The sequence below is a fragment of the Myodes glareolus genome, chromosome 6 (assembly GCF_982192425.1).
Source record: "Myodes glareolus chromosome 6, mMyoGla1.1, whole genome shotgun sequence".
Lineage (NCBI taxonomy): Eukaryota > Metazoa > Chordata > Mammalia > Rodentia > Cricetidae > Myodes > Myodes glareolus.
Genome location: NC_142031.1, coordinates 116,809,240 through 116,822,379, shown reverse-complemented (window position 1 = coordinate 116,822,379; position 13,140 = coordinate 116,809,240). Strand labels below are relative to the sequence as shown.

The window sequence follows — 13,140 nt, the reverse complement described above, 5'->3', positions numbered from 1 at the left end:
TCTTCATGAAGACTATGTGCTGAACCTGTCCTGACTACAGTGCAAACTACACTTCCGGTGTCTCATTGAAAACCACTGTAACGGAGTGCTCCACTTTTGAAATGACATGGTAAGATGACATGTTTTCAAAGTAGAATTTCTCTTCAAAATACAACAGGGAAAAGGGTCTTGAGCACAGGTTTAATAATAGTACATGCTGTATGAAAGTGGCTCCCTTCCCCTCTGACCACACATGCTCACTGATCCCACAGCTATAAACAACTATCATATGTATAGGAAATTTTACTTCTATGACAAACTTGAAGTTCAAGTTTGTTGGATTATGAGAAATTTGTTTATTATGCTGTTATTTACAAAAGAAACTAAAACTTAGAAAGGTGTAGCTGCAGGATATCACAATGGTTGTTCACTATGCTCAAGACAGCTGAGATAATACGGATCCAGACAAAGGCAGGTTTTGAATGACAGTCCTCATACCAACCTTAAGGTTTGGCTAATCTACATGACTCTACCAAAGGCCAAGTTCAATTCTTTTGTGGAGACTAAAACTCTCTAAGGCAAACAAATTTACAGTGAAAAGTATAAAATTTGTCAACTTACCCCTCCAGACAACTTAATCACCCTGACCTTGGAGCTGACATGTGGCCCATCTCCACCACCTCCACTGTTGGCCCTGTGCATGACAGTCCTCTTCACCCCTGGCTTGGTGTCCTGAGGCCGGCCCTGGAGGGAGGTCACTCTGGCTGTCTGTGGGGAGTGGGGGGCCTCCTCCATGTCCATAGGCTTGACCTGGAGGACTTTGTGTGGCAGCTGTCGAAGATGTTTCAGTGGTCTCACATGCTGTCCTTGATGCTGCATGGTAGCACCAGGCGGGGCAAAGTTTACTGCCTTGGGCTGAACATTAGCAATGGTAACATCTTGGTTTTTAACAAGAAGTCTGGTTTTCACATTCTGCCTGCACTGTGTCCCTGGAAAAGGCAACAGTGGGTTACCATTTGTGGGTGATGGTGTAGCTGCCAGCTCCTCTTGCTCCGCAGGGTTCTGTGGACCATAGATCTGTTGTTGTTGTTGTTGTTGCTGCTGCTGCTGCTGCTGTTGTTGTTGCTGCTGCTGCTGCTGTTGCTGCTGCTGTTGTGCAAGTCTTTCCAGTAACTCCTTCTTTCTGGCACCAGCCTGCTGCTGCCTTCGTAATTCCTTCTGTTTCAGGATTTCTTCTCTCAGGCGTTTCTGCTCCTCTATCTTTAAACGATATAGCCTTGTCTCCTCATCTTCATCAGGGAACTGAAATGGAAAACAAGGTTTTTTGCTTTATAGGGCAGGGTGGCCAATTCAAACAAATGAATTTCCCCAAAACCTTTCAATTCAGTATTTGAAAGAAGACGTTCAAAAATCAGTTTAACAAGAAATATAACTCCTCTAGGGAGGGGGAAAATTATACAGCTAAACCTAATTTGGAAAGATCTTATCAGAATATTAAAAATGAAATAATGTAAATTTCCACTCATTTACAAGTTTGAAACCAATTAAACTATTCATTTAAGATATCAAAATATATTTCAAATGGGAATGGCAACAGTCATGAGTCCCCGCTGTCACAGGGGTTTTATCTGGCTCTTCCCTGACAAACCAACAAAAGGTGGGGTGTAAAATGACCTGAAAGGCCCTGATTAGAACTATTGATTTTTTGTACAGAATTTTCAGCCTGATCTCAAACTCATTTGTCACAGAATAATTGGTTATAATGAACAGCACAAGTCAATCTTTCTGACCTTGAACTCACACACCCTCCTCAGAATCAAAATGCTGCCAATTGCAGTATTGGAATATTAATGGTAAGTGAATGCCCTAAATATCCCAGACCCAAACTATACTTAAAGTCAATACAAAGAATTCCTTTCAAAAGTCCAGTAATTTTTTTTTTTACTAAAGAATCCAGTGAAGAAAGTTTATAACTTAAAAATAATGTTTTTTTATGATTGCCTCTCCATAGTCTTTAAGAATGAGATTCAACCTATCTGGAATTCACCCAATTACAAATCTTGCCTATCTTGCGTAAATCTCAAGAATTAGAAATGTAAAACAAGCACAGAGCTGGAGAGTTGAGGAGGTACTCCATGGCCTTCTTGGCATGGGCTAGCCTGTTTCTTATCTAAGGACAAAGTCATGGGTACATTTCAAACCAAACTAAAGGTAGGTGAGTGAGAGATTGTTACTCAGTAGGCCTGAGTAAGAAATCTGCAGTCCAACAGCAAATGATGCAGGAGCAGGATCCAGATGCACTATTTCCTAACACAGAAGTAATTTGTCAGCATTTTTTTCACAAGGAGTTAAAAAAAGGTTTAAAGCAGATTCAGAGATATAGATAAAAATACTTTAGATTTATTCCTTTCTAAGTCAATACCAACTAAATGAATCAAAGTCATTAAGCTACCCATAGCTAAGCAAAATAAATGTATTTCTCTAGAAGAAGAAAATGTAAGCCTGGTTCCACTTACGTGTATAAAAAACTAAACTAACATAAATTAAGGCATTCAACCATTGCAACCTCTCAACTTTCTATTTTACCTTTATAAATTATCTGCCTGTGGTAACTTTACAGAAGAATTTGTGGTAAGTCTAAAATGAAATAAAAAACCAAGGCTGATTGTTCCTCCCCTTGTGCTATTTAGCCATTGCTATTATGTAAGAAATGTGCATGTGAACCAGACTGAACATATACACAAGTTCTAAGCTAGCTATATAAACCAAAGGCACTATCAAATTTTTGGCAAAGAACCACTTTTTATTATTTGGGGTGTATCTAATATATACCTCCTTATTACCCCCCTCCCCTTTAAAAAAAGTTTGAGAAGGCTCTAAGTTGTCCAGACTGGCCTTGAACTAGTGATTTTCCTACCTCAGCCTTCAGAGTAGCTAAGATTACAAGACTGCAACCCAAGACCTAGCTCACAAAGAATTTTTTACAAACCACTCCATTCCAATCCATAGTTTCAGAGTTATCTTTCATACACTGATTATAAAACCCACAATCTTCCTTTTAATGACAGTTTATTAAAAGACATCCAAATATCTGACTTCATAATCTTGCTGTGATACAATTAAAACCATCATAACAATTTATCAGAAGACCTAAATGACGAAAACCTAATTAAAAGATTAAAACAGTGTAAACTGGTTTTCAGAAAGAAAGAAAGGAATTCCTTAAATTCTTACTTAAGGAAATGCTCCATGCTATCATTACACTGAACACTGTAATAATCAGCTAGCTGGTTAAGCGCTTTGTTACATTCAGCATGGATTTCACTGGTGCTCACATAACTCCCTGCACTTGTCTGTGCCCAGCTCCCAGGTATACCCTATTTTGTTTCGTCCTCATTCAACAGGTAAGAAAGTTGAGGCTTGTGAGAGACCAAGGACTTCAAAATCGAAGATCACATAAAATACTGATTCACAAAAAGTCTACACCTATTTTAAATTACCAAAGTAATTTAGTATAATATAATATAATAATATAATATATAATATAAGTAAGGCCACAGAACCAGCTGGTTTTGTGAGTAAAGTTTGCTGGTATAGACAACATCTGTGCCTGTAAGAACTATTTATAAATTGCCTTGAGCCACAATGGCAGAGACGAATGATTATGCTGATCTAGAACATTTATAAAATTTGGGGTCTTTTAAAGAAAATATCTGTTAAACCTGGGTATATATTGATTCTATATGATAAGGTAATAATTATACAAATAGACCAGTGAGAATGTCAGAGTACTCATGCATACATCAAGGAATGAAAATGCAAGGTGCTTAGGGTGTCTGTCACTGAGCTACATCCCACAGCAGGAAGAGTATTTTTTATGAACATGTCTTTTAGGTTAAAAGAAGTATCTACTTGGGGGGAATAAGTGGACAGAGTTTCTGGATAAGCGAACTAAGCAGAACATATTGACAGTCAGGCTCCCTATTCCAGAACAAACATGTCCCAGGAAAGAGGTCCTACCTCTGGTTCTGCTTTTGTTTCTTCCTTAGGTTGAGTCCCAGGGCTAAGCGGCTTGACTTTTGCATCAGATTTTCCCTGGGAGCTCCTAGAAGCCACCACAGCCCTGGAGGGTGGAGATGTGTTGACAATGGGCTTCACCTGAGCTGCAGGTGTGGAGGAAGAGCGATTACCACTCATTTCTAATACGTGTGAAGGTGCTATAGGGAGTTCACGCAGATTACTGTTTCTGGGAGCAGTGGGTTGCATCTGCTGCATGGGCCGTTTGCTTATACTCTGAGATGCTGCATTCTGTCACAAAAGGAAACACAAGTTTATTAACGAGTAAAAAACACAAGGGATCGCTGTCATCAATAACTGCCTTGTCTTGTGAGAGGTAGATCCCTTACTCCGGCAAATACAAATGTTGCTGTGTGCCCTGATGCTTAGGACTTGGTTCCATAAAGATACAGTTTTCATTTGTCAAAGTCAAACCCAGTGATTTTTTCAGTATATAAACCAACATTTTAAACAGAAGTCTGGGCTAAAATAACAACAAAAAACCTGTCAAGGACCCAAATATAATCAATGTTATTCCTACTTCACCTAAATTTAAAATTGAACAGGAGAACCTAACACCATATTTCAATATTATAAAAAGCTTTCTGGAGGAGAAAGTGCTGCAAAGTTCTATCACAAGGACAATCTTGGTTATCTTCCCCTGGACATGCCTGGGAAAGAACCCAAAAATCAAGAGATAGAGGTGATTGAGTCAGGGAGGGACTGAGTTACTGTCATTACCTTAAAAAGGAAACCTAGTCTCACATGCCTTTCCTCTATCTAGAAATCCCCTTGATGTTTTCATCTCAGTCATATTAAGATATTGCCGGTGGAGATGCACACCTTTAATCCCAGCACTCAGGAGGCAGAGACAGGTGGATCTCTGAGAGATAGAGGCAAGCCTGGTCTACAGAGCGATTTTCAGGACAGGAACCAAAGCTACAGAAAAATCCTGACTCGAAAAACCAAGCAATCAAATAAAAAAAGCAAAACAAACACATACATGTGCACACACACACACACACACACACACACACACACGAGGCAGGGTTAGGAAAATAGGTTCAAAACAGTTTGGTGACCTGCTCAAACTATGAGAATAAAAGTACAGAACTAAAAAGAAGACTTATAGACAGGAACAGTAAGCAGTACTACGCTGTCCTGAAAGAGACAGTAATGTCAGTCACTAATGAACGAGGCAATGGCAGCTACATTCCACGCGTACAGCAACCTCTCATCTTCCAGTTCCTTTCGAGCCACATTTGCTGACAGCATGTAAAATGTACCACCACAAACCAACACAAGTTAATTTCCCACAACTGAATGTAAGCTCTTATTCAGAACCCCCAGAGGCCGATAACCTATAAAGGCTAAGCTGCTTGCACTGGTGAAACGACTACTACCCAACAGTACTGTCTAATCACTACAGAAAACCCAAAAACAAGAACTAAGTAAATATTAACATAGCCTTTAAGGCTCAAAAGGATAAGTTAGTATCTATAGCTTAAAATTTTCCCCAAAGTGCTAAAAAAATTATAGTTTTACTTTGGAAAATATATGGCAAATTTATTAATTAAAAAAAACAGCTGGAAAATGATCTACCACAAGAATTTGAAGTTGAGCCACATGCAGTACTCACATGCCGTAGGCCCTGACGTGAGGTGCACTGCATCCGACTGCTGTTGGGCTGAGGCTGAGCAGTCTGCACATGTGGCCTGAACTGCGGCTGAGACATGGGCATCAGAGGAGGGGGAGGAGCGGAAAGGTGGTGGTGATGCTGGTGCTGCTGTGGCTGATGCTGAGGGGGAGGCTGATGCTGTGGAGGAGGCTGATGTGGAGGCTGGAGCGGGGGCTGGAGGGGGGGCTGGTGCTGGTGATGCTGGGGCTGCTGCTGGGGCTGCTGAGGCTGGGGCTGTGGTTGATGAGGTGGCGGCAACGGAGGATGCAAGGGTCCCTTCCATTCCAAAAGAAAAGAGAAACAACAGCTTACAAACAGTGCTAGGCAGATTTCATTCCAATGTTTTCCTTATAAATCTCGGCATGAGAAGATGCATGGTGAGAACAGCGTCATAAAGGCAGCAATCAGCTGGTGGTACTACCTTTGTATGCCTAAAACACCATCATAAAAGGCAACTTCCTACAGCAAGTTCAGATGGTACACCGAAGGCAGTTCACTAGACTAGAAAGACCACACTGACTAAATTACTTAAAGATAAAAGTACATAGACAAGGACACACTGCTTTCCTACTAAAAAAAAAAAAAAGACACACCAAGAGCTGCTTGGTAAAGGGATGATATAATTTCTTTAAACTCACCTATATTCTAATGTTTCTACAACAGAGGTTTCATTTTTAGATAAAATTCAAAATATTTAATAACCTCTTTGAACACTGAAAATAGTTATCTTCTCTTTTCAGCTTTAATTTTTTTAAAAGAAATTTCATCTACTTATTGCTCGACTGGCTGTGTGTACATGTGAGTATATGTGCACCAAGGCAAACATTCGCTACAATATACACATGGAGGTCAAAGGACAACTTGCTAAAGTCAGTTCTAATCCTTCCACCATCTGAGTTTTAGGGGTTAAACTGGGGTGCTCAGATTTGATAGCAGGTGCTCTCACCTACTAAGTTATCTCTGCATTCCCAGATATACTATTTAGTAATTGATTTATGTGTACAAATATTTTAGGTGAATGAATGTCTATGTACCATGGATACATCTGGTGACTACCGTAGCCAGAAGAAGACTTTGGATCTTGTGGGACTGGAATTATAGATGGTTGTGAGTTACCATGTGGGTGCTGGGGATTGAATCCCATTCTCTATAAAAGCAGCAATGGCTCTTTATGACTTAAAGATCTCTCCAGCCCCTAGGTATACATTCTTATATATTTTCTATGTATCTAAACAGTTGAGTTAAGTGTACTATTACCCCAACTCTCTCCCCTCCCCCTTTTTTGGGTAGACAACATCTCCCAAACGCACCTTGCTCAATCTCTATGCATCTTGTAGTAAGGTTAAAAAAATGAAAATATACCAGGTAGGAAAAATATCACAAACACGTGTACTGGCCAGTAAACACTTACCAGCAGAGGGCGCACAAGCCTGTCACATACAGAGTGAGAAGCTGTAGTGTTGGGAGGTGTGGTGGGAAAATACTACCCCAGATGAGCAAACACAGCATCAGGGCATACTGTAACGTTAGGTTCAGTAGTCTAATAGTAAAGTCACCAAGGATGACAAAGCTCAGCTCCAAGACAATGAGAACCACTTTTTTAATATTCCCTAGTATTTAAGAAATACTGTCATGAAAGCAGGCTGTAACAAACAGTATATTTAAGACTAGTACTCATGCCCTTTACATAATGTTAAGTTGGCAGAAACAATTAAAACCTGAAACTTTCCTTTCATGAATCACAAAGGATCAGCAGCACACAGATAGTTCCCCTCAAGGCTGGTTCATGTGCATACCTGAAGGTTAGGCTGTGCATGTGTCGGCAGGAATGGCTGTCCTGGGCTGGGTAGGAACGGCTGTCTAGGAGGAATGAAAGGCCTGGCAGTTGCTGACCCTGGCTGGCTAAAGTGCAGGATCCCCACTGGGCCTGGGGGCTGCAAGGCTGGTCTTACAGGCCTCTCTCTAGGGAAAACTGGTTGCTGTCCTTGCTGATTAAATGCTGGTCCAGGCTGAGTGAATGGTAAGGGACTCTGAGTGGGGACAGGATGGCTGCTGTTCAGGAGCGTGGGAGGGGGAGGCGGTGGAGGACTTCGCTGTTCCAAGAAAAGATGGCTGGGGAACCTTGGTTCACCTGAAACTGAACAGTAACACAACATTACCTTCAAATTAGAAAGATCACACATTAGAAAGACAATCATTTTCAGGAACTACCTCATCATTCCCAAATGTTAGGAGCATATTTTATAAAGAATTCTAGATTTTAGCTATCTTGGAATGGTTTTATGGGTTGTTTTCTATAAACATTCCCTTCTTTGCATAAGAGTATCATATTTCAGATTCAATTACTGTCAGATTGTAGCCACTGAAAAGACTGGCAGAATCATTATGACACATTTCCTAGTGGAAGATAAACTGTTTTAGCAGTAACTGCGCAGGTCCACCATTCAATGCAGTTCCTGTCACTCCACCTTGGGTGGATCATACCCCTTCAAGTACCTCCCAAGAAGAAAGGGTCTCGTTCCTGAGGCGGTGGTGGGGCTCTCCACTGGTCCTGGAGAGGAAGTCGTGGTGGTTGGTTGAAACTGTTGGGAACAGGTCCAGGTGTGTGCTGTGGAAATTCTGGAGGGCCCTAAAGAACAATGAAACAAGAAAAAAAAATCATGTAGTTTTCAGAATATACACATAATCCTAAATTTAACAATATCATAACTCATTTCTTATGGTCAGCCTACTTCTTTCTGTTGTCTCTCTAAGAATGAACATAAATAAATATAAATACCTATGTGCAAATCTAAATGACTTTACATTAAAAAAGGGGTTTTTTTTTGTCATAATAAAACAGTCCAGAAACAGTCAAAACTCAAAATGCAACATCAAAAAATTAACTCAGGATTTTAACTTTACTAGAAAGCTGTTGTGGAATATTACCTCAATTGTGTAAAGGTGTGTTACATTGTTTCACCTTGCCTGCCTAAGGCACCTGATTGGTCTAATAAAAAGTTGAATGGCCAGGAGCTATGAAAGAAAGATAGGTGGGGCTGACGGGCACAGGGAATATGTAAGAGAAGAAACCTAGGCAAGAAAAAGGGCAGGCTGGGGTGGTGGCGAGATGAGAACAAGGGAGAAAGAGAGGGCCACACCTGGGGTCAGAAGCCAGGCAGCAGCCAGCCAGACACAAGAAGCAGGAAAGTAGGAAATTAGGAAAGAAAGGTAAAAAGCCCAAGGCAAAACAAAGATGAAGAGAAACAGGTGAAGTTAGAAGAGCTAGTGTGACAAACAAAGTAAGGCTGCGCATTTCATAATAAAAGGTCTCTGTGTCCTGATTTGGGAGCTGGTGTGCTCACTGAGATAGTTAAACTACAATGCCAGTATCTAAGGAAATGCTACTCAAAATAGAAAAGGTCACCAAGTGTTCTACTCTTAAAAATGGAGCTTCTAGGACTAGAGAGATGGTTCAGCAATTAATGATGCTTGTGGTTTCCACAGAGGACTTGAGTTTGGTTCCCACCACCAATGAAGGCAACTCATAACTGTGTTTACTAACTCCAGCAAATTCAATGCCCTCTTCTGACCCACCCATTCCAAGACAGGAATATATAAGTAAAAATAACATTTAGAAAAATGGAATCCTCTTTGTCATAAACTCAAAACTCTAATGCCTTTTTTATTATTTTATTAAACTTATTTTGGCTATTCTCCCTAAATGTGACCCCATTTTTGTAATATCAGAAATACTTTTTCTGTTGCCTTTAAAAGTTTGTTCTGGGGACAGCAAAATAACACAGTAAGTGAAAAATGTTTTCGCACAAAACCTGATGACATGAGTTTGATTACCAGAACCTACATCACAGAGGAAAACAGGTGACTTCTGCAGATTGTTCTCTGACCTCCACACAGGCACCCATACACACAAGCACACAGAAATAATAAACCAATGGAAAAGTCTACTTTGGAGCTGGGGAGATGTCTCAATGATACTTGTATAAGCATCAAGACCTGAGTTCTGATCCTCTGCACCCAAATAAACACAGGATGTGGCAGCACAGACCTCAAAGGCCAGCACTGGGGAAAAGAGACAGTATTCCTAGAGCTTACTGGCCAGCCAGTCTAGCTAAAATAGCTCCAGATTTAGTGGCAAACTATCAAAAGTAAGGTGGAAAACTGACTGAGGAAGACATCTAGCAACAATCTCTGGCCTCTACATGTGTAACCATACACAAGACACATACCCACACAAACACACCCAGCAAACACACCCAGACAGAGTGAAAGAGACAGAAGAGAGAAGGGGGAGGAGAGAGAGAGAAAGAGATGATGGAGGAGGGTTATCTGTCTATTGTGTTATTTTCATTGGTCAATAAAGAGACTGCCTTGGCCCCTTGATAGGACAGAAAATTAGGTAGGCGGAGTAAACAGAACAAAATGCTGGGAAGAGGGCTATGAGCCAGACGCCATGGAGCCAGCCACCAGGTCAGACATGCTGAATCTCTCCTGGTAAGCCACCACCTCGTGGTGATATACAGATTAATAGAAATGGGTTAACCAAGATGTGAGAGTTAGTCAGTAACTAACTCTCTAGAGATAATGGGCCAGGCAGTGCTTAAATGAATACAATTTGTGTGTTGTTATTTCTGGGACTAAGCTAGCCATGCAGGAGCCGGGCGGGATGAAAAGCCGGCCTGCCCGCAGCCCCTCACAACAAAGAGAGAGAGAAAAAACGAGAAACTCGGAGCACAGTAAAAATACTGACAGCCAGGCAATGGTGGTGCACACCTTTAATCCCAGCACTAATGAGGCAGAGGCAGGCGGATAGAGGCCAGCCTGGTCTACAAAGCAAGTTCCAAGACAGCAAGAACTACACAGAGACACCATACCTTAAAAAAAAAAAAACCTGTCAAAGAAATGTTCCTATTTACCACAAAATTATAAGCCTGTTAGCTAAAATGGCAATAAAATGAGGTTTGAAATGCAAAGATTACATCTTTCTAAAAAAAAAAATTATGATTTCTTGAAAAAGACAGAAATCCCAAAGCTTACATTCTTTTTAGCTGTTACTTGCTACTTCAAGTGAGACTGGGGTAACTCTCACCATAATGAAGTCTAAAGGGCACTGCTTCTTGCTACCAAAACCACATCAAGTAAGATCCCTCACCCTCAAAGCACAGCCAACAATGAGAAACTTGAGAATACACAGCACATCTGTCCATCCTCAGAAAGACTTTCTCTTTGACTGAACAAGCACACAATGGTGCTAGCTAGAGAGATCACTACTTTGATGCTTTGAGAGGATTATTTAACATCTTCATTTTGATAACATGCAGAAAAGCTTTTTCTATCAAAACAGGTTAGCAAGTTTATACTTAATAAATCTACAAGAGGAGTTTTAAAGGGCATGCCTATTTTGCTATGAAGTCAATGAAACACATCATGTGCATTGTACCTCATATTCTTTATGTGTAAAAGCTCACTGTGAACACTCCAGCTTCAGTTTCACATATCAGCATATCCTGGCATATACAACTTCAGCATCTTTAGTATGAAAAACCGGTAACTCTCTAAGTCACTCACGCTCAAAGTTTCATACTGCAGATTTCAATTTTGGCTTAAGGGTACTCAATGGGCAAAATCCAGGGTATCACCTCCAAAACTAGAAAACTCTGAAATCTGAAATACTCTGGTCCTAACCATTTCAGATAGACTCAACACCTGTAAGTATATCCAAATACATTTCAAAACTTCCTGAATGATAAATTAGCAATCATGCTTATGCAGCATCTGAAAAGGGGAAGAGAAGGGAGGAAGAAGTAATGAATGAATGAATGAATGGGAACCAATTTATATACCTCTGGTATGTGAAGAGATTAATTTATCATGTGGCTTTTAATAAAGGATTTCTATAGTTGTGATAAAATAACAAGACCAAAATAAACTTGGGGAAGGAATGGCCTTATTTCATCTCTACCTGCTTTCTTATGCCATCCAGGACTGTATCAGCCCAGGGTAGCACCACCCCACAATGTGCTGGGCCCCCACATCAATCATCAGTCAAGAAAATGCCCTGAAGGCTTATCCACAGGCATGGTAGGAACATTTTCCTCAGTTAGGGCTCACTCTTCCAAAATGACTCTAGCTTGTGTCAAGCTGACATAAAACTCCAGCACACCAAGCAAATCAGCAATTCTGATCTTTTTCAATTAGACAGTTGTCCTCAAAAGAGGTGTAGAACTGCCACCTGAGGAGCAGTCTGAAATGGAAAATCAGAAACAGTGGGGCCATCTCGTGGAACAGCTTAGAAGACACAACTCAACAGTCAGGCACTTGGCAAGCTTACAAGAGGTTACTTGGATATGCTGTTGGTTGTCTTTGGTTATACAGTTAGTCTTGCGGTCAGGGGAGTTGGGAGAATGGGTCTGAATGAAAGATCATACTCTCTACTTTACAGTGATTCTCACAGAATCTTAATAACTACCATGCAAATCCAACAAGAACCAGTCAGAATTTAGGCTTCATAATCATCTATTGCATACTCATTTGCAAAGGACCAGAGATGCTCTGGTCAAAGACAGTGCCATCACCACTGTCAGGACAGCTCCAAAACTACTGCGAAAAAACAAAACAAAACAAAACAAAAACAAACTTCTACACTGCATCTAATTCTCTGGAAACTTTCATGTTTTTGTTTTAGACAAAAATACAAAATCTCCCTGGGAACAACTTCTCTCGTAGAAATGGAACTCTATGCCATCCTTCCTCATTTCAGACAGGCCCTGACTAACTCTAACTCTACTCTTTGAGAGTAGAGTTTCAGAGACCCACCTGGCACAGACCATGGATGACCCACATTTCCACTTCCTGTCTACTGATGGGAAGGCTCATTACAGCAGATTAGAATCACCAAGTGTGTATATAATTTTAAATGGTCCATAATGACTGGGCAGTCTTTCTCCTATTCCTAGTCAGCTTCTTTTCCCCCTGCCTGGGTCACTTTCCAACTGATCATCTTTTGATTCTGACCTGCAACACAGCTGCTCCCACGTCTGCAACAGTCTGGGCAGCCTGACTGTATCCAAATATCGTCTACAGTCATTAGTAACAAATGTGCTAATTTTTAGCAGCAGCCAATTTAAGATAATCTAAGTTTTCATCTTATTACTGCATTTAGTCATATTTTTCATAAAACAAACAGTATACTAAATTACAACAAGCACTGAAAGCATAAATTTTTAGCTATGTTAACAAGCTGACAAAAAGCAGATGCAGGAAGAACTGAAGAGAGAATTTATTACTTAACACCTACACAACACTAGTACTGATAGCTGGAAATCAGCAACACTCAGTGTGCAAACTTTTCTCAACTTACAACTGCCACCAATTTTGATGAAGAGTGCAACAAACCTAATTTATTTACCATTCATCATCACATGCTG

At 40.5% G+C, this 13,140-nt stretch overlaps 1 protein-coding gene across 5 annotated transcripts in view; it reads right to left on the bottom strand.

The window, feature by feature from the left end:
* Positions 1 to 13,140, bottom strand: part of Rbm33 (RNA binding motif protein 33) — a 106,301-nt gene that overhangs the window by 26,069 nt on the left and 67,092 nt on the right. For all 5 annotated transcript variants that reach the window (XM_085691101.2, XM_048440186.3, XM_048440187.3 and 2 more), the window contains 5 exons: positions 8,210 to 8,342; positions 7,510 to 7,850; positions 5,675 to 5,989; positions 4,000 to 4,287; positions 601 to 1,281 (listed from right to left, as the gene is read on the bottom strand). In XM_085691101.2, the coding sequence (XP_085547227.2) occupies positions 601 to 1,281; positions 4,000 to 4,287; positions 5,675 to 5,989; positions 7,510 to 7,850; positions 8,210 to 8,342 (1,758 nt within the window). The remainder of the gene's footprint in view (positions 1 to 600; positions 1,282 to 3,999; positions 4,288 to 5,674; positions 5,990 to 7,509; positions 7,851 to 8,209; positions 8,343 to 13,140) is intronic.